This window comes from Chiroxiphia lanceolata, chromosome 1, assembly GCF_009829145.1.
Source record: "Chiroxiphia lanceolata isolate bChiLan1 chromosome 1, bChiLan1.pri, whole genome shotgun sequence".
Lineage (NCBI taxonomy): Eukaryota > Metazoa > Chordata > Aves > Passeriformes > Pipridae > Chiroxiphia > Chiroxiphia lanceolata.
Window position 1 is genome coordinate 135472297 of NC_045637.1, and position 22362 is coordinate 135494658.

General features: G+C 36.3%; 1 protein-coding gene across 3 annotated transcripts in view; it reads left to right on the forward strand.

Annotated features, from left to right (window-relative positions):
• Positions 1–17981, forward strand: part of LOC116782027 (macrophage mannose receptor 1-like) — a 30819-nt gene extending 12838 nt beyond the window's left edge. For 2 of the 3 annotated variants that reach the window (XM_032678044.1, XM_032678052.1), the window contains exons 12-30: positions 813–1012; positions 1305–1432; positions 2055–2142; positions 2745–2874; positions 5061–5099; positions 5206–5369; positions 6375–6442; positions 6834–6934; positions 7586–7728; positions 7943–8048; positions 8809–9005; positions 10459–10561; positions 11261–11493; positions 12689–12854; positions 13874–14026; positions 15541–15657; positions 15921–16088; positions 17183–17218; positions 17643–17981. In XM_032678044.1, coding sequence (XP_032533935.1) covers positions 813–1012; positions 1305–1432; positions 2055–2142; positions 2745–2874; positions 5061–5099; positions 5206–5369; positions 6375–6442; positions 6834–6934; positions 7586–7728; positions 7943–8048; positions 8809–9005; positions 10459–10561; positions 11261–11493; positions 12689–12854; positions 13874–14026; positions 15541–15657; positions 15921–16088; positions 17183–17218; positions 17643–17842 — 2540 coding nt within the window. In that variant the 3' untranslated portion in view covers positions 17843–17981. Of the gene's footprint in view, positions 1–812; positions 1013–1304; positions 1433–2054; positions 2143–2744; positions 2875–5060; positions 5100–5205; positions 5370–6374; positions 6443–6833; positions 6935–7585; positions 7729–7942; positions 8049–8808; positions 9006–10458; positions 10562–11260; positions 11494–12688; positions 12855–13873; positions 14027–15031; positions 15129–15540; positions 15658–15920; positions 16089–17182; positions 17219–17642 lie in introns of those variants that run through there. The other variant, XM_032678055.1, reaches the window with a different exon arrangement.
• The last annotated feature ends 4381 nt before the right edge of the window (positions 17982–22362 follow it).

Here is a 22362-nt window from a genome sequence, read left to right on the forward strand (position 1 = left end):
AAAACATTGGGTTGCTGGAATGTGTCCAGAGAAGGGCAATGAAGCTGGTGAAGGATTTGGAGCAAAAGTCTGATGAGGAGTGTCCGAGGGAGTTGGGGTTGTTTAGCCTGAAGAAAAGAACACTCAGGGGGGACCTCATGACTCTCTACAACTACCTGAAAAGAGGTTGTAGACACGTGGGGGCTGGTTCCTTCTCCCAAGTAACAAGAAACAGCCTCAAGTTGTGCCACAAGACTTTTAGATTGGATATTAGAAAAGATTTCTTCACTGAAAGGGTGGTCAGGCCTTGTAATAGGCTGCCGAGGGAAGTTGCTGAGTCACCATCCCTGGAGGTATTTACAAGATGTGTAGATGTGGCACTGAGGGACATGGTTTAGTGGTGGGCCTGACACTGCTGTATTAATGGTTGGACTCAATGATCTTAAAGATCTTTTCCAACCTAAATTATTCTATGACTTTTCTATGTTGCCATGAAAATATTTCTTTTCTGGCTCCTCATTTTTTACAAGAGTAAAATCAAACTGAGAAGAAACGGTGAAATCCCTTCCATCCTTGGTGACAGGCTGCCAAATCCTTGCCATGAGTGGCATAGGAAAGAGGCAGGCAAGGGGCTGCTCATGCAGTCAAAGGGGAGGGCAGATGATGAATGACTTGAGTTGCTGGTTTCCTCTTTTTACAAAGCTCTTCTTCTGAGTGGACACTACACTTAATATTTCAAATAATCTTTTGTAAATTAATCGCATGAGTTGTAAAAATGTCAAGGCAACCACTGGAAAACACATTTCTTTTTTTTTTATATATATCTCACAAAGGGAGTGAAGCTGGTTGTGTTGCCCTGAGGACTGGAAATGCAGCTGGACTATGGGATGTTCAGAACTGTGAAGTAAAGGCAAAATTTCTCTGCAAAAAATTAGCTGAAAAAGTCACTGTTCCTCTTATTCCTGAAACCATTCCTGATTTCAAATGTCCCTTGGGTTGGGATACAAGTAATAGCACTAACGCATGCTTCAGAGTAAGTACTGGTTTTTGCAACAATCCTACTCATTAAACAGAAGAGCACCAAATAGATAGGGAATCTAAACCTCACAGAAGAGCATGTTATAGCACAAATGTAATAAGCTTTTACACAACTGTTCAAATATCACTGCAGTTTTCACTCTATCAGTGATATGTAAGGTTATCCAATTAGCATACTTTTTAATCCATATTATACATGATAATTGTAATGGAAAGTTTTCCTGTTTTGCTTATACAAGGCATATGTTTAACACACTGTAAATACGGTGTTCTACCTGCACCTACAGGATTTTGTGAGAGAAGGAAACCAAAAGAAAACATGGTTTGAAGCCCGAGACTTCTGCAGAGAAATAGGAGGAGACCTGGCTGCCATTAGAAGTGAAAAAGAGCAAACAGTGATAGAAAACTTAATAAAGTAAGCAAACGAGCTCCCTAATAATTGATAATTTGGTGTAACAACACATTATATAGTAATAAATTGTATTATTCTTGTGTTGCTCCTGAAATAATTAGTTTCATCATCATAATAATAAGAAAAATAACTGAGAAAATGGCTCAGATGGGTAATGTTTTCAAAGAAATTTTTTGAATTCCCGAAGTTTTTCATAATCTGTAAACATTTTAAATTCAGAAAAAAATAACCCAACAAGAAAATTTGTTGAATGCTTCTCCTTCAGACCCTTTTATAAGTTTGTTTATTGAACTACTTTGAAACTAAATTGTGTCTTCCAGCAGCCCTGAACATTTTATTTCTCAAAGAACACTTTAATCACAACATCAGTGAAAGAAAACAATGTGCTCTGTTTTCAATACAACCATTTGCAAAGTAGGAAATTTTAAGGTGTGAACTTCACTTACTTGCCAATGGGAGTTTGCTAACCAACAGTACTTTTTGTTTTTAAAATTTCTGCTGTATTTGAATAAGTGTTCAACTTATTCACTTCAATAAGTGTTATCGCCTCACGTACCTTGTAAAATTGAGCAGCACTAACCATATATATCCTCTTCTTCCCCCACACACTTTTTTCACACTCTAGAAAAAAATTGCCATCATCTCAGCCTTTCTGGATAGGTTTGCAGTGTTTGGATCCTGACGGTGGGCTTTCCTGGAGTGACGGATCACCGGTGAGTGTTTCACTTCGCTAGTTTCTTTCTGTTCTGACTTTTTTGCTGCTGGAGCTGTTTCCATGACCAGCGTACTTAAGTTGCATAAGAATTTCAAAAAATGTCTACCTTGCAACTGGGTAACTCTAAATCATTATTCTTCACACTGGATTGGAAAAAAAAAACCCACAAAGAAACAAACAAGAAAAGGCCAATAAACCCTGAGGTTATACCATCACAACACTGATGATTACAACAGAGGACTACTTGGCTATGGAGATGATTATCCAAGTCACAAATACATGAGAAAGGTCTCTCCTAACTTTTAATAGTCACTGGTGATATATTGCCATGTTCCTTTCCCCTGCTTTTTATTTATAATCTCATTTGATTCCAGTGTTCATGAGGCTGCTACAGTCTGTTAAATGCTGCATAAACTCAGAGCATTTCTTTTCTCTTGTGTAGTGTCTGTATTTGCTTTAATAGCCCACATTGGCTGCACAGACAGAAGAGGAAAGAAATAAGTGGTTTGAAACTTTGGCACCACTTCTCATTCCTTACAGAGTACAACTTTTTTCTGCTGTATGATAAGAATAAAAACTAAAGCTGTGTTTCTTCTGTAGGTGAATTATAAAACAAAGGATTATTTTTACAATGCTGCATTTGAAAACTGTGGAGCGCTCACGGAAGACCCTTCATGGATTATGGAGCACTGTGAACACAGTCATAACTGGATTTGTGAAATAAAGAAAGGTAGGTTACTTTTTACCCTAAATTTACTTTAGGAAGAAATTTAAGCTGAATTAAACCAGGAAGCTCTGCAAATTACATACTGGTAAAAAAAATGGTTGATTTCACAGGAATTTTGCATACAGAAAAATAGATCAAGATATAGAAATACTTTCAGAATATAACATTTAATCTGTTAGTGATAAAATTTTTTGTTTTATTTTGAAAAAATCCATGATACACTTTACTGAAATTATACTTCTTTATGTCATTATGTAAACATAGAAAATAAGTTGAAAGAAGAGCTTACCTTGTAAAATCCACTGCTCTGCACAAAAGCAGACTTTTGTCAAAACATAAGTTCTGACTGATATGAAACTGCATATTTCTTGGAACTTTTACCTGTAGGGGATATCCAAGTTGGGGGGGCATAAAGGGACAAAGAGGGAGAAAGAGAAGATAGCAATTTGAAAAAAATGAAACACTAGTTTAAATTTCCATATCCTTTGTGAAATGAAACTTCACTCCTCTGCTCAAATGTCGCTAGGATGCTACACAACAACACATTAGTCACCTACTCTAATTTAAACAAGATTACAGCATCATAGAATCTTTTTGTAAGATGACACTTAAAGACACTCCTGTAACAGGCTTGCTGTAATAAAAAAAAGGTAATGAAAACTTAAAAATTCATATACTTGAAGACAGTAGACAGATTCACATCTTCCTCTCATATAAGTAGTGACATCTTCTCCGTTTATACTTCTGTAGTTTTTTTCCCAAATTAAACTACTGTTGGGAAAAATATTCAGTGAAATAGAGAGGAATAAATCATAACTATGTGTTTAGCTACATATTTTAGTTCCCAGACTAACAGCAGTGTTGCTTTGGTGGTTCCCTGGGCTCCTTGACAAAAGCAGTAATGGTTAATGTTTCAAGTGATACTTTTCCAAATAACATCATTTCTGTGCTGGTGAATTATTCAAAACAATCTTATTCTAACCAAGGCACATAGTCTCTGCTTCTCATACTTAAAAAGTAATAGTCGTAGACCTCTATCTCAAAGAGATGTCGTAAAGATACTTTTCCTGGTAAGTTCCTTTGTAAGTTTTCACCTACATGATCATCATAACTAAAAATCATTAGCATAAGTGTCAATCATAGTTGTATACTGTTAATTATTATTAGTGTATGAATGGGAGAAATTATAGCTTGCTGAAATTACCATCATTAGTCAGTAGTGCATAATGGCATGCTGAAAGATGCTGAAATAGACATAATGCTTTGTACTTCCAGAACAGAAATATTGGGGTTTTTGTTTTAAATACTGTCACCGATCACACAAGAGATTATTTTTAAAAGTTAACTTAACTTTCTTTTTCACCCAAGCACGTGAGTCACACACTTAATTTAATGTAATTACACAGCAATACGAACATTATGATGAATTTGGGGGGGAGAGAAACATAGAATCACAGAATGGTTTGAGTTGTAAGGGACCCTTAAAGATCATCCAGTTCCAACCCTCTACCTATGACCAGGTTGTTTAAAGTCTCATTCAACCTGTCTTGAGATTATAAAGGTGACATTAGCTTTACATTTTTATAGCTCTTGGCCTTGCATGTTTAAAGAAACATTGCTCCAATATCATACTCCACGTAAGTGGAAATTTTTCCTTTGTTTTGTTTTTCAAAAGCTGGTGGATTTTCAGTCAAGTATGAATCTTCTCAAAGCAGCTACACAGAAAAAAAGTTTCACAAACAAATAAATAGTATTAAAATGTAAAATAGTTTGAAGCAAAACTTTGTTTGGTATTGGAATTTCTTGTTTAAATACAAGGCAGTGTCCATAAAGAATTGTTCAAATTATACCAACATTGAAGTATTTTCACTATTTAATTTTCTTTCAGAAAAAAGTATTGTTTTAGACTAATTTCAGTTATCTAATTTAGGCAACACTCAGGACGTACAAGATGCACTTACCAAAAATCTACCAAGACGGAGATGTAGACCTGTAATGCATCTTTTATTCCCTGAATATCCACTATTATCTCTGCACCAAATATACTATATAAATATATTCTGCATTGAATATGTAAAATACGAAAAAATAAGAGACACTGAGATAATTTCCATTGATTGAACACTTATATTGGCTCAATGATTGGTAAACGTTTTACATCTTCATTTTTTTCCCCCATTTCATTACAGGGACACCCTTGAAACCAGAACCTCTGGGCCCTTCTGCCAGTAAGCTTCTGTTTATTTTCACTTATCTAAAGGGTGGTATCATTTAATACCAGCAGCTTTGCATAAGAACTATGAAGAATACAGACATTCCTCTTCTGTGTTGCAGCATATGAAGTCACAGAAGATGGTTGGATTATAAAAGGAGACAAACAATATTTTTTCAGCCCAGAAAAGATTTCTATGGAGAAAGCCAGAACATTCTGCAAAAACAATCATGGAGATCTTGCTACTGTTGGAAATAATAATGAAAGAAAATTTTTGTGGAGATATGTAAGAGGAAATTTGGCTATCTTATATACTATATAGCCTATATACCCTCTGCTTGTGAAGTACAGTGCTTCTTGCATAATATTCCTACATTTTATTAGGAATAGATTTAAATATTCTATGAAAAAATATTTATCCTACAAAATGGATCTTCACTTTAACAAAAAACATACAAAAGAATGTTTACCATTTACTAGGGTTGGTATATTCCTGTACATTCTAATCTGAATGGAGTTCTACTCGTGACCAAAATATAAGGAGCAATGAACAGGCAGATTAGATGTATACTCAGAAAACTCCCTTCGACAGGGTGGTTACCTCTCATCTGAATATCATCTTCCAGAATACAGTGTTGTATGTAAATGTGAGGCAACTGCCAATCTAGCTTTGATGGTCATATTAGCTCTCCAAAACAACTTTTAGAAGAAAGATTTAACCTGGTCCAGGTTAGACTGATGAACTAGGGCCTTCATGAATTAGTTTTCCACAACATGGCCAAAGCACGGCAGGGGCATGCTAACAGCTTAATAGCCTGGATGGTGCCTCAAACCTCTGCCATAATCCTGTTTGGTTTGCTAATACCAAAGCAGCCACACAAACTCCTGTCTATTTCACAGTTTGCTTTTATTATGTGAGAAAAGATATAAAAGGAGGAGAGGACAGACAGCTTGAGACACAAGAATTACATAGCTGCTTAAGTACAGGAAAGTACCAAAAATTTTATAATAAATTTTTTTCCTCAAGTCTTCTGTGACATTTCCTTTTTAAATTGAGAACAGAACTTTGAAAGCTTTGGTCATACCAGTAATGCAGCCAAAATTGGGAAAGCATCAATAAAAATAATAAAGCAAAAGTATGTGCTGTATGGTATCTCAGATGACTGTGTATGATCATTTAAACAATGAGTATTCATCTCTTTTCTTCCATAACATAAAATTTACACTTTTCCTTTTAGATGACTAATAAATATTAGAAAACACTGACTAAAAAGTATGTTTTTGTGTTTAGATCCTAAAAAACGGCAAACTGGATTCATATCTCATAGGATTAATTCAGAATGCTGATCAACAGTTCAGGTAGGTAAATAACACATCAAGATTCATAAAAGGTGGTTGTAGAAGTATTGTACTTCCAGATCTCCTTCTGAAGGAACCACTGCAATGGAGTTAAATGCATGTTGAAATGTGTGCTCTCCCTTCGTTCAACTACATTGTACTAACACTGTTTTAAATGGAATTTCTATAGGTAATAGGTGCACTATGAATACATAGATTTCAAAAATAAAGGTATTTTGGTATTTGACTTGATATGCAGGGATTTCATTACCTAAGGTCTTTTGATCCTAATGGAATCTCCACTTACAGACAGACTCAGATGTAATTTTTTAAACATATTTTTAGCATGTTAAGGTAGATTCTTCTCAACTGTTCCACGAACATTGTCTGAGTAACCACTACTGTTTTTCAGTTGGTTGGATGGAAGCCCAGTGCACTATGCAGCTTGGGCACAGGGTGAGCCTAACTTTGCAAGAGCTCAGGAAAATTGTGTGGTCTTAAATAAAAAGGATGGTGAGTTACACAACTCTGTTTGTTTTAAAGTTATTTTATGGGCACTGCTCTTCCTCTGTTTGTTAAAAATGTCTTGTCAATTTTCACCCATTCTTTCCCAGCACTTTGGAGAAATATGCATAATAAAGTATACTCATTTTATCTGATGTTTCTTCAGGGGCAATATTAGCCATTAAAGTGGAATATAAGATATTGATTTTAATGAAGAATGCAGGGACAATTCAATCACTGATTTTTCAAATGCACAAAAATATGCTCTATTCAAATCACCTGCAATTTTTTTAATAAATAATTAGATAATAGTTAGCAAAGGAACAGAACATAAAGTGAGTTTCACATTTTACCGTGTTTTCACCAATAAAGAGTTATTTACACTTGCATCTTTCAGTGCAACAAAGCTGTTTGGGTGGGTTCTACTCAGAGGTCACAGGGTTGCCCTATCAGCCATCTCATATGCCCACTTCTCCCCTGGTCACAGCAGGATCAAAGTCCCCCTGCAAGCAATGATGCTGGGAACCAGAGTGGAGCCAAGTGTAAACCCATATTCCCAGGCAAATTTCTTTTGAACTTACAACCACAGAAGCCCGTTCACTTACCCACAAATTTCAGTCTTATTTACTGTCTTATTACCTACACTTCAATCGATTTCAGGCTTGTGGAATGATGTCAGTTGTGGCTTCCCCAATGGCTATATCTGTGAGAGGCAGAGAAGTTTTATAAGTGCAACACTTCCTTCAGAGGTACCTTCACCTCCTGGAGGATGTCCTGCAGATTGGCTGTTATTTAAAAATCAGGTATGGTAACTTTTGTCTAAGTACAATTATATTAATCCTTAGGAAGGTACTTAAAGATATACAAGAGGCTTTTTGTCTCTCGGACGTCCATCTTTTGACAGTTGTACTAAAAAATTAACCACTTGCCTAATTATTGCAAAATGGCAGTTTTACATTTTAAACATATAATTCCTTTTGCTGTTACTCTAACAGTCTATACTTTTTTTTCCCCTAGTGTTACAAATTTTTTGGCTCTTCCTATGATTACTGGACTACTGCAAGAAGAACTTGTATGAGCCTTGGAGGAAACCTGGCAAGCATACATAATGAACAAGTACAAGGTACAGTGCAACAGCACTTTAAGTAACAGACAGTCTTTACACTGCATGCAGTAGACATTTCCTACAAAGAAGGAAAGAGTCAGTATGTAAATGTATATATTCTATAGTATGTCGACTCAACATTGGTTATATGGTCATGGCATGAAATATTTTTAGAACTGGAACAATCTGTTTAGGGCATGCTAGTGATGCTAAGGATTGCTTCTTCCTGTTCCATGCAAACTGCCTTACATTATTTATAGGTATGAATTAGTATAAAATTAAAAATCCAGATCTAGCATTTGTAGCTTTAGACATAGAGAAAGAAACAGAATGCATGGTCTGTTTCTCCCAGAAACAGAAAGGGATATACTACTATACCTCTGCCTAAATTCTGCAACTTAATTCAGCAGAATGTCAGAGAAAAGCACATTTTCACTTTGCCTGTGTTCCCCAGCTTCCATTTGCAGCTATATACAGCTGCACATTCCCATCACTCAAGCGGCTCATCCTGAATGTTGAAATAAGTGAACTCATTAGATATCATGGTGGTCAGACAGACAATCTTGTTGTAGTTCCAAATACACCCTGAGACTTTTCACGGGCAAAGGCTTGGCATAACCTTGAAATAATGAACTCAGGTAAAATTCTGATCACATGCTAATTAAAGTGGTTTTTTACAAGACTTTAATGAACAAAATAGTTAAGTATTTGTTTATGAGTTTAGGTTTGACTGATGGTATGACACATTAATTTTCATTTCTATTGGCTTTTTTCCTAGCTTTTCTCACTTACCATTTGAAGGATGTTTCAAATGATCCTTGGATTGGCTTGAATGACCTACTCAGTGAACTCAACTTTGTTTGGGTTGATGGAAGTGCTGTCTCATACACAAACTGGGCTCCAGATTCCCCAAAACTTGTAGAACCCGTTTTGTTTGACACTCTACGTCCAGAAGATGGCCACCACCTGCAACAGGTAAAGATCACTTACTGTTTACCATGAAGTTTAAATCTGAGGAGCAATAGAACTTCAAGTAAACAGCTCACTTCACTACAGACATTACCCAGCCTTCTTTGCAAGTTGTTCACCTATCTTTACAACAGGACTAGTGATAAAAAGTTTCAATGTTTGAGTATTCTAGCTATCCAAGAGCATAAAATGGCATTAGTGTAATTTTGCCAAAGTATTCAGTAAAATTGCAGCAATGTACAGATTTATTAAAGATTTGATATATTGAATAGTTTTCTTTTTCATAGTAATCTGTTGTTCATTTTTCAGAGAATATAAATGCAACATCACAATTTTTAACACACAGAATAATTTTCATGTTTAGGAAGGAAGGAGGAGAGAATGCAAGAGGAAAGAGCTCAACGTTTTTTAACAGTTTCCCTATTTAAAATTGTAATTGAATTGCTAAGGGCCAATAGACATCAATTCCCTAAATCAATAAAACCTTCTCCACTGCTAGCACTGAAATCAAACAGAATGCTGTAAATAAAATAGCATTTTACATAATCATACCAATATAGACTGATTTGCACACCCACATTGCCTTTCTTCCATTTATTTCTGTATTTTGCTTTCAAAACTTGCCCTTCACACTATGCCATTCTATTCACTACCAATCCTCCCTTCATTTTGATATCCACACCTTCAAAGAACCCTGAAATCATAGCTCTAGACATCCAGCTTAATCTGCACCTGAGTCAATTCAAGCTGCTCTTGCCCACGTAGCCCCTGGCCAAGGCATATTGGAAGACATAAGGATATTGCATAATACATAGCTCCACTGTAGCTCTAATAACAGTCCTAGGAAATAGCAAGCAGGAAAAAAGTGTGTAAAGGTACATTCTGCTTTTCTCCTTCACCTTCAAGATGTTAACAGATCTCTCCTTCAGAGGATCCTTTTCAATGGATGGAAAATTTCGGCATAGTAGATTAGTAGGTGATTGTAGGTTGTAATAAACTTGATGTTCCAGCTTGGTAAGAAACTAGATGACAATAGCTCTGCCAGGACTGTACTTTAGGTGACTTTGTCAAGAATGACCACTTTTTAAAGTTGGCTTTGCAAATTAAATACAAAGCATGACCTCCATTTCATTCTTATTCAAAATCTTATCGATGGTCGCTCATTAGTTGGGACAGAAAGTGTCACAGACAGTTCTCAAAAATAACAGTGCCTTTCAAGTATGTCTCCTTGAGAAGAACCAAATGAACAAGCAGGTTGAGCTGAAGATTACAAAGATTTGCAAGGGTGTACAAAGGGGGAGCTGGCTGCCAGAAAGAACAAAAAAGGATAAAAGAAAGGTGTTTCTAGAGTTGTAACACACACCCTACAATATCAGAATTCAAAGGAAAAAAAAAAAGAAGTGAAACTATTTTATAACTTCTTATATCAATGTACCCATATCTTTCGTTTCTCCAACAGTTTGACTGTGTTTCTCTGAAGAGAGGACCTGCTGATGACACAGGAAAATGGAACGATGAGGAGTGTTATAACTCGAGAGGGTTTATATGCCAGAAGAATAGTGGTGAGTTCTGTATTGCTAATCTTGATATTTATAACACAATGATTAAATCACTTTTCTTGTTTAATATCCTTTATGCCAGTCTGAGTTTGTTTTCTTTTGGTTTTGTTTTGTTTCATTTTGTTTTTTGTTTTTTTTTTTTTTTTAAGGAAAGTATCAGTAAAACCCAAGGGCCCATCCTGCCTCCCAGTGTTACTTAGCAATGTTTTGGAGAAGAAAATGATAAAAAACACAGCAGAATTTAGGAAATGAAAATTATTTTATTTTAATAGCTAAAACCTACAGAAATTTTAATTTCATATGCTTATAAGGATCTATAGAATATCAAAACTAGTAAGTTTTACACTTATCCAAATAAACCTGATTGTCACAAAGCTGCTAAGCTGCAAAGAGTATTTTGAAAACAGGCAAGTCAGGTTATTTTTGACTGATGGGGTGAATCTGCCTTTAAAACATAAGATACTGTGCATTTATAGATTCAAAAGTCAGATGCTGAAAATACATTTCTTTCATCCAGAAAGTTCACTGTTGTTTTAAAGTTATCTTTTACTTATAAACAGCTAAGAAGAAGGTGTTCCATTCCATTAGCAATTTTATACTAGGTTTGTAAATAATGAAGATGCTATTCAGTTGCTCAATTCAAATATGTGACTTCCAGATTAAACTGTTCTTGGGGGGCTTTTTTCCCCCTTCTTCCTACAGATCCTCAACTCTTTCAGTCATCAGCAACAGTGCTGGACTTTGCTTCTGACCATTCTAGTGGCATTAGCTATTCTGTCACCCGTTTCAAAATGAACTGGGAGGAAGCACAGAAAAGCTGCAATAACAATGCCTCAGAACTTGCCAGCATTTTGGACCCTTATAGCCAGGCACTGTTGTTCTTACTTGCACAGGAATATGGAGAGCCTCTGTGGATTGGTCTTAACAGCAACACGGTAAGAACACGTACATTACATACAGGCAGTCAAGATGGCTCCAGACCTGATCTTACGTTATGCTCTCGTTACCCATAGGAATTTCTGCCAGTGTAGTGCTGAAAACAGCATGTTAGATCAGTATAGTTCCTCTTTGCACTGGAAATCTTCAAATAAGACTTGTGTAGTGGAGATATTAATGACCTAAGAACTCTTACAAGTTTTAGCACAAGAAAATATTCCTGAAAACCAGTATTTAACAATGCTGTATGTTGTTTGGAGTCATTTGAAGTATCTCAAACATAAACTGTAAAATCACCTACATTTTGAGTTTATTGTTATCTAAAAGCTCTTGCAGGAACAACATGCATTCTACCCTCCTGCCATGTATTTATGTACCTCAGTGATCAGTGCCAAGGTATCTCAGGTCACACACCTGAGGCCTGAGAAGGAATGATTTTTACGTGTGTGTTTATGTTCATATTTTACTAGAATGTTTTTATTTATGGTAGCAATAGCAAAATACAGTTGTGGACAGAAATAGGGTAACAATTAGTTAAAGGAATCTGGAGGCTATATAATATGGTACATATTGACCAATGACTCTATTTTTGAAAATGCAATTGGTGTAATTGCTCCGATTAGAAGTTAGAATACTGTGGAAAAAACCCCTTCCATTTGTGAGTGTAATTGCTCCTATTAAGAAGTTAGAATATTATGGAGAAATAATTCTTTCTGTTTGTGGGATGTCTACACCAGTTGTATGACAGGAGAGGATGAACATTTGGAGGGTAGGTGTGTTTTGACATGCTACACTCTTCACCATGAATTGCAGTCACGGTAAGTACAACAGCGCTGCTTAAGAACACTCCCACCCACACTTCCATTTTCCATGCAGACATTTGGGTGGTCATACCAATATGATGTCTTATCTGACTCCTAGTTTTATGTCTTCTCTCATGCCTACTTTCTTTTTTTCCCTTCCATTTCTCAATGCTTGAAAAATGCTCTAAATTAACATTACATACTTTTTCAAGGGCACTCAGCTCTGTGGATGACACTGTACATTTTATGCAGTTAGTATTTACAAGCTCAAAGGGGGCAGTAGTAAGCATATGATTCCATACTGGTTACATGAGAGTCCTCTTGAGGATCCTGTGTAGTAGCTATGTCACTGTAAAAAACTTTGAAATTACCACATAGATTTTGCTTCCAGACGAATGGCAAGTATCAATGGACTGACAGATGGAGATTAGTTTACAGCAAGTGGTCCAGCGGAGAACCAAAACAGACATTAGCATGTGTCTACCTAGACACTGATGGCACCTGGAAGACAGCTTCTTGCAAGGAAAAACTCTTTTCTGTCTGTAAAAAATCAGATGGTAAGTAACTCCATACAAATGTTTTGACTGGAGGTTGTATAGATTTATCAACTGTTCTAAGTATAATAGGACACTGGAAAAATACCTGGCTTATATACTAGTATACAGGAAGACATGAGTAGCAACTTCATGTCACTTGTGAGCACAAGGATGAAGTAAATACGCCTTGAGGAGCATTCCAACCACAAACTTCTATAATTTATATGGAAAGAAGTATAAATATGATTTCACAATTTAGTTACATTCTTGATTTTGTCAACATTACGGAAGATCTTGAATCATTACCAAATTTAAAATTACATGCCAAATTACATTCTAAGTTGTTTTAATTTGACAAAAATCCTCAGATTTTATATATAATGTCTCTTTTCACTTTATTATTCTGAAATCTCAATTGAGAGCTGAATGTTCCTTAATAGGGAAAGAAATGACAGAAGACTCACAGGAAGAAAATGTAATTTGGCAGAACATTTAATTTTCACTCCATCTGCATTTATCTACCCATCCAAATCTTCCTATTATATCAATCACTATGGAACATATTCAGGATGCAGTTTAATAAAAAATCCTGCAAGCCATGCTTAGTTATACCAACACTTTCATACCAAGACTTTCATACACAATCACAATTTCTGCTATATGGTTTTGATCCTATCAAAAAATGAGACAGAAATGACAGAAGACATTTTAAAAAATAGCAGCTTTAACTACTTAGGTAGATATTTATGCCAGAAAAGCAACTGCATATTTTATTGACTACAGTAACTACAAAGATCACCATTAGACAGAATCTATACTTTTTATAACTAGTGTATCTTCCTAATCACCTTGATAAATAAATATGAAGCAAAATATTGTCTCAAACACAAAATCAGAGCCATATTCAAGCTCTTTTTTGACATATTTCATTTCTTCTATGATTACAAACCTAACAGTCTGATTAGTTTTGTCTTACTAGTATAATGGGAAAAACAAACATTATAAAATAGTTGGACTCCAACTACCTGATCTCTTATCAGTAATGGCCCCTACTGAGCCCCCACAACTTCCTGGAAAATGCCCTGAGTCAAGAGAACACAAATCTTGGATACCTTTCCATGGTCACTGCTACCACTTTGAGGCCTCCAAGAAAAGAACCTGGTCTCAATCTCATCAGGAATGTGCCCGGCTAGGTGAGTGTTTTAATCTTACAAAGACTGAAGACGTAATTAAACACAGGAAATAATGGATAATATTCTAAGCAAATCTCAAATTACTTTAAAACTTCACATTTAGTGCTTCTTTAGTTGCATTTTTCAAGCACGTTTTTCCACAATAAAAGTAGACTTTGCCAGAGACAGCAGCATTTCTTATCTCAAATATAAGGTGAAATATGAATACCTCAAAAATATTAAATTTCTACTAGTTTTATGGCAATCAGTAATTAGGTAGGGAGATGAATACTTTTACAGATCTACTAAGGCACTGGTTGCAGGGCTGGTCTTCCCTTGCAGGGTTGGTCTTCCCTTCCCCAAACGAGAGCACTGTAAACCAGCAAACACAAAGTCATAGGATAGCTGTCTTTGTTAGTTCCAGGGCACAGTTTATTAATTGGATCCCACTGGATGGACAACAAATGAGATGGAGGAGCTGTTTAGCTTTCATGAACCAGCAAAACACACCCAGGCATGCAGCTCCTGCTCTGGAACAGCCTCCATGCTGTTCCCATGGAGAGAAGAGCAGTATGTTGATCGAGGAAAGGAAAAGCCACTTTGCTCCACAGTTCTGAGAATTATTGTGATGCAACACACATTTCAGTGTGAGTAAGAATAGGAAACATTTTATACATTAGCGCTATATGTCTGAGCCATAGCCTTTTAAATGTAAGAGAATGAAAGGATTTCTACAAACACTTCCTTATATGTCTTAAAACACTGACCTATGAATGAGTGAACAGAAAGCGTAGCTTTGCAAAGGCATTTTACTCTACAACAGAATTCCTGAAGTTGTTCTGTAAAAAGATAAATGACATTACTACAAAAAGTAAATATTACACTAATAACCAGGATGCAAGGTCACAATGGGACACTGCTCCATGTTCTGGATTCCTACATTTTTGCCTGCCTCTTCCTGGCCAGGCCAGGAAGGTGGTAATTTCCTGATGACCCCAACACAGCTTTGTGTATTTGCAATGCCAGGGCATATGGCAATTATAAATCAACTTCTGGACATCTTCTGGACTGCAACTTCCAGCTGCTGACACATTCTACCTAACCTCGCAGATGCTGTCATCAGGTACTGCCAAAACTGCTGTCCAGCCACTGATGGGGGACAGAGCTGTAGTGGCAAGAGGCATGGTGCTGACTACATCACATATATCTCTTTAGCCTATTTGCACCACAATCTGGAGTGTGGTCAGATCTAGCCAAAAAGTATCCCAGGAGAGCAATTTTGCTTCTCTAAAATACTAAAAACTAAAAAAATCCAGAAAATATCAGAAAATCCATGTCTTTGTACTGACTTGCATCCATACAACACACAGACATGCTCAAAATACAATAAAGAGATTTAATAACCACAACAAGACTAGTGAATATTATATGCAAGAATTGGTGTATTTTATATATTTTTGCATATTTTTATGGGTATATTGAGTTGAGCTGTAGTAAAATGAGACATTGTGATGTATTCCTTAATATTTTTTCAGGTGCTGATTTGGTATCAGTAGAAGATTATCCTGAAGCAAACTTTCTGGCAAACACCATTAAGATACTCCATGGAAAATCACCGAACTTTTGGACAGGGCTAAAGAAAAATGACAGAGGTAATATCTTGAATATTGAATCACACGTTATCATAGCATACAAAATTATATGTTATATTAAAAAGAAATCAACTTTATGCACTTGAAATTGCATATACATAAAAAATAAACAAAGTTTATTTCCAAGTATGCCCACATTTCCTTAGAAATGTAACTGAAATATTTAACCATTCATGTTACAAATTTTCATTTTCTCCATCACAACTTATTCTATTTGTCTAAACCCCTGTGGTTTATACATATATGCTCATTTTAAATATTAGGCCAGTGGGTATGGACAGACAAATCTGCAATGGATTTTGTCAACTGGCAAATGGGAGAACCTTCAAACAAAAGATATAAATACTGTGGAGAAATATGTGCATTGTCTGGCTTCTGGAAAACCAATGTCTGTTCTTTCAAAAAAGGATATATCTGCAAAAAACCAAAAAGTAAGTAATATTTCTAATACATTAAGGTTAATAATGCCTGCTAATGTATTTTCATTGCAGAACAAAAAATGCAAAATATTCTAGGTTTGTGAGCAAAACTAACTGACTCTAATAGCAGGATGTGGCTGCCTAAATACTGACAAGCCCCATACGGCTTCCAACTGCCTTCTCAGAAGGCTGCATCTCCCATAAGTCTTGTAAAAGTACCATCAGCCCCATGCAGCCTTCATAAATACTTCAGACCCCTATGTTTCAGCAAGCTAAGCTCAAAAACAACATTTTGTTTAATTTCATTGAATATATTCTCAAAAAAAAAAAAAACAAAACTTGTTCTGATAAGTGCAATGAAAACTGTCCTGTAGAAATCCTGAAACTGGTGATTCCTTTTCTTATTGACCTCTCATCTGATGGATTACAGGAATATCATAACACACATTCTTGTGGCACTCTTTATCTACAGTATGATAGAATCAGGTTTAATAAAATGCTGGTAGTATCATGATAGAAAAATTATCATCTGTAAGAAAACGCATGAGTTCGATTGCCGAGAATAAATTAAAGTGGTTCAGAAAATGGACATTTTGTTTGGTTAAACTTCATATTTCTGTTCACCTTTCCATTACTTGCTAAGTTCAGGAAGTGCAATTACCATAGGAACACATCCATGTGGAATGGTTGTCTCTGACAGATGGGGCTACCACAATGGAAGGTACTTTTCAGCTCAAGTAAAATGCTTATGATGCATCTCTAACACTCAATACCTTCTTTCAGGAAACACTTTAAAATTTTTAGGGACTCTGTCAGTAGTTCTAAAAAATGAACATGTCTGAAAACTCTTTTCAATATGACAAAAATCTGACTCTAACTTCATGTCTTTTTTGGGTATCTCAACTGAGGAGGCCAGATGCTCTTAGAATCAAAGAGCCAGTCACCCTACTCGAGTTTTACACATGCTTAGCTCAGTCTCTCTGGGAGAGTAACTGTCACCAGCACAAGAATTTAGGGGGAGTTGTCAGAAACATTGGGACCTAGGAAGCTAGAAATGCCTCTTTTTTTAAAGCATTCAGAATAAACATTTTCTTTCTTTTCAAAAGCTCCTGAAAGCACAGAGGTGTCAACAGAAAATATAGGTAAGCATACTTCATTTTAAGTAGAATTATAAGGAGATGCTCAAATACAGCAAAAAGATAATTACATAGTTTCTCAGTATCAGTTTTGAGAGTATTTAAAAATGAAAAGTCCATATGCTATATCTGTGCCTCAGTATAGGAAATAGGGCTTACCCTGAAGTAAACATTTATTTACTTTTATATTTGCATTTTTAATATTGGGCTTTATTTCACTTTCATATTCATATTTTTAATATTGGGTTTTAATCAGATTAATTATATTTTGTTTGGTTTTGTTAGTAAAAAACCCCAAACCCATAGGCTGAAGTGCAAATCTACAGGCATATTGCCTTTTTCTGCTTCCACGTTAAAGAAATCCCATTTATTAGCAGATTTTGAAATCTTTTAAGATCAAAGGTGTTGATTCCATTGTATCTCCTTACAGAAGAGAAAACGGAGAAAGTACTTTCCACCGGGGTCACTTGGCTGTTCGTTCTTCTAGCTCTTTTTATAGTTGGGGCTGGAAGTATAATTTATTTCTACTTAAGGAGGAAAAGACAAAACCTGCCACATGTTTCAACCAGAATGAATGGATCAGAAGGAACTGTGGATATTCAAGAGAAAGATGCACATACCGGCATGTAGTCTGACCAAATGGCCACATGTTCTGATTAACAAAAACCAGGCTATGGATCAGTGAAATCTTCACGTTTTCCTAGTCTCCTCTCAGTCTCCTCTCTCCTCAAATACAAAGTTCATGCATTTATATAAATACACACACATATATAATATGCCTTCCAAAATTCCCTCCAAAGTGGTAGAGAGTTGTTGAGTTTGAGGAGTGTATATATATTCTTACATAAACGGGCATGGCTGACAAGTTGGCTCCAGAGGTATTACAGGAAACCTCGGACACACACTTACTATGTGAAAACTACTCTATTTAACTCAATGTAGAAACTTTCCTTTTTGCACACAGGGGAAATAATTACTCATATCTTCAAATTATTTTTTCTCTATGTATTACTTCAGTGGAACCTAGACTATGATGGGACGCATTGCTCATTTCAGGTTTTCAGCTTCACAGTATCTTTTCATTCATGCAAAATCTGTTATGATACCTGCATTTGTGTATTATTTGCTTACCAAAAAAACCAAGACAGACAGTTGTAAAAAAATTGAAGAGGCTCATTTATTTCTACCTCTAGTCTGACTTTTTGGAATAATTATGCCATTTCCTACAGCCTTGCACTATTCTATTATTCTGCAAATACCTACATTTTTCTGCAGTTCAAATTAATAATAAAGAGAGAAACTAGATGATCTTTTCATTGGGTTTTATTTCAGCAATGATGCTTTCAGTACGCAGAGATGCCCCTTTTGAGATCTAAGTATGTATAATAAATAGTTATACTGCATTATAGAGCTCTCCAGTTTAGAGATATAAAATCACTGCTGTATTTTTTGAAAATAAATTCTTTCATTTTTGTTGTGATTTCATTTGATAATGTGCTGCCTAGACCCTTCTCAGCTTTTCTTCCATTGTACCCAGCAGCAGTGTTTGCCTCAGGAGGCAGTTTATCATTCTGCATATTTTAAGACATGCATCATGCCTTCCTGAGGAATGAGAACACCTTTCTCCAAGACATGGGAGGGCACATGGCACTAACAGGCCTCAGTGAAGAAGCATATGGAGCAGTAGGGCTAGAGCAGAGGAGCTGCTACCAAATATATGTATTGGGAAACAGATTCTTTCTTTGGCCATTCTGTGAGAATTGTCAGAATTTCTTACCCACTCCCTATGCTTATGGTCTCTAACTGACAAAAAGATGATACCACACTAAAGATCTCTGCTAAAGAGAAAAAAATATCTGGAGAAAGTGGAATAGGTTTCTGATTTTCAGGATATCTGTGTCTATGCCTGCTCATCTTAAGAACACATTTGAATTATCTCCACTACTTAGATTTCTTCTAGATATCCAGAAAACAGTAAAAGCTCCTAAGTAAAAATTTTATTGATAGTTGCTTAGAATGCAAGTATCCCCTTTCTTCAGGAATACTTACTTCAGTTGTTTTATCAAACTCTATCTTAAAACATGAGTCACACCTGCTAACGTTTCCTCCTGAGCATTCAGATTCCACCCCACCACACTCTTTTGCTGGATGGACACAAATTATTCCAAACATTATTCTACACCTTTGGCTAAGTTGGTAAAGAAGTTTCACCAATCACAGACAAAGATGGTTGAAGATTGTATGGCTTGTCCCTTCCTGGTCTTTTAACCAAGACCTGATTAAAACAAAACAAAACAAAACAACTACACCAAACCAAACCACCATTAAAAAAAACCCAAAGCCAAAACACCCATCTATAGGTTATTTAAAATAAAGTTAAAAATTAAGTAAACCAAAATTAATTTTTACTCTTAATGTCCTTTGAACACTTTGTAAAGCCCAGAAATAATAGCCCTTAGATAAAAATTCCTTAAGTTACTAGAATAAGTCCTGTAACACCAACTCCTTGCAATAAAGAAAGTCACTGCCATTTTCAGGAGGAAATAGGAAATAGCTGAAAGAGGTCTGCACAAAACTGTGCAAATTAGAAAAACAACACCTGCTTCCCACAGAGATGACTAGAGATAAAACTGTTTCCTGGTGTGTGCTGCAGATATCTGGGAATACACGCTTCTGCCTGCCCTTTGGATGAGTGAATAGTGAAAGTGTCTTTCCTGTTCTATGCTTACAAAGACTACAGGCTGCTGGATAATACCATATATATGCCCAGGTTAGTGAATCTGATAAACTAGAGTTACCTTTCCCAAAAGAAAAAAGGAAATACACAATAGAAGAGACTATTCTTTTTAAGTTATTTGTAATTTAACTATAAAAAATTGGGAGTTCATAACAGAAGTATTCTGGTGACCAAATTCAGCACAGCCTGGGACCTCCAGAGGAGAAGCCTGGTCGGTATCACCACCAGGAAGGAAGTCTGCAGAGCTCTACAGTCAGGCTGCTGTGTGTGCTCGACCTCTGTTATTATATAAAAATACTTTGATAAATATACATTTTTATGTACAGCTACTTTGTAGATAGACTGAACACCATGACTGAAATGACAAGAAATGGACAAGATCACAGACTAGACACAAAGCATGTTGCTGATCCCTCTGCAAGATACTCAGTGACACCACAAAAACTGATCCAAAGTGCCTCTTACAGAAAGACAGAGAGATTGTGGTGAGAACAGTGAGTGCAGAGTGAGCCAGTGCAGGGAGGCTCATACCTGGGGAAAGAAAGGGATGAGAGCCATAGCCCTGACCAGACCTGCTCACTCCAGGCAGGCACTGTCATCATTACCTGCTGCTTGCAGCATGGGACAGCATTGCCAGAGCATGGACACCTCTTTCAATTTAGTGTCTCAAACAACTGAACAGCCACTGGGGAAGAGACCAATGCACCTGAACACTGACTTCTCTGTATCTGTCATTTGGACTTGGTATTGGATATTAGTAAGACATCACCCACACATCTCACACATTGCTCAGATACAGAAGAGGGCTGGGTTGCACTTGTTTAAATTCCACAGGGCAGAGAAGGCCCTTACCTCTTTAAATGCTTAATCCCAAATCCCAGTGTTTCTGCACAAGTCAGTTGTTTGCATGTTTCTCTTTTCTCTTCAAAGAGTTCTGTATGTTTAAAACCACTGCCAGTTCAGCGTTTGGCATAAGAAAAATATTGCTTATTATGAATGCTGCTGTTTAAATTAGTTTCAGAGTGGAGAAGACACTTCAGCATCGATTTTCTAACATAAGTATTTATATGTGTTTATACTGATGTGTGTGCATGCGGGATTTTTCCTCACATTTCCATAAATAAATGGTGCCTGATTTTCCTCACTTTTAATCATTACCATTTGCAATAACAACATAATCGTTTTCATATGTAGGTTCAGCTATCTAAGGCACCTGAAGAGGATGGAATTCATCTCACATAATGTAGATATCTAAAATGCAGCCATATCATGCTTAACTACTCAGCCAAGATCATCACTGTGGTCAGCACAGAGAGATGGATACATGAGGGTACAATTACTTGATCTAGTCCAGAAAGTGACGAGAACTTCTAGACTCTCACTGGCAAGAAGAAAGCTTAAACCAATTATCTCACAGTAAATGAGTTCTGCAGAATCCAATTCTTAATTGATATCTTGTGCATTTTGACACAACATGCACTAATAGACTTTGTTGATTACATTTATCATCAATGGCTTCAGGCTAGTTCAGAAAACAGCTAACAAAACTGGTCCCCATAGATTCCACCCCCCCCCCCCCCCCCCCCCCGGCTTGAAAAGCATTACTTTTGGAAACAAAATATCTGTCAAATTCAAAAATTTCTGTCCATTTTATTTTTCATACTGATTCAGAATGGAAACTGAATAAGTTGTGTTTCTTAAACAAATGTTAAGAACACTGATAGAAAATACAAATCAATTCCCAAGGAAACCATCTGCCTTTGTACCCTCACAAACACTTCTCAGTGTGCCAGGACAGGTGAGAAATCAGTGAAGTGTGTCTGCTCTCTGTTTCCCTGAGCAGTTGCTGATGTATCCTGTACAGCAGTGAACCCCTGAGAAGGTTAAGTTGTGCTGAGCATCAGAAATGAGGGCTCTGCTGCTTCTGTCTCCATCACTGATACATAGAGCTGAGGAAGATTAAGGAAGCATAAAAGTCCTGTTCAGTCTCATACCAAATGCTGCTGCTAAAAGTTCCCCCTCCTATTCTGTGTAGACTGTCATAAAACCACGGCACCTGCTTTGGCTACATTCAGTTCATATGTCTCCCATCTATTTCCTACTGTCTGCATGATCTTAATGCTAAGCTAGAATAGAAGACTGGTATTTTTGGTCATAAGGCTGATAATCTCTGTTTACCAAGAATTGTTCAATTTTTAGTTAAGCTAAATCTGGACAATTTATTCTTAATTTCTGTAAGCCCCATTTCTGTTCACAGTATCTTAGCTTTAGTCATAGATAAATCTTAACTATCACTTAAACATCATTACTCATTAAGATTTTGTATATCTCAGCCACCCCACTGAATGATGCCCTCATCCCATGTATGAAACCTTTCTGAATTATGTGGTATTATTTTCCTAATTGTTTCAAA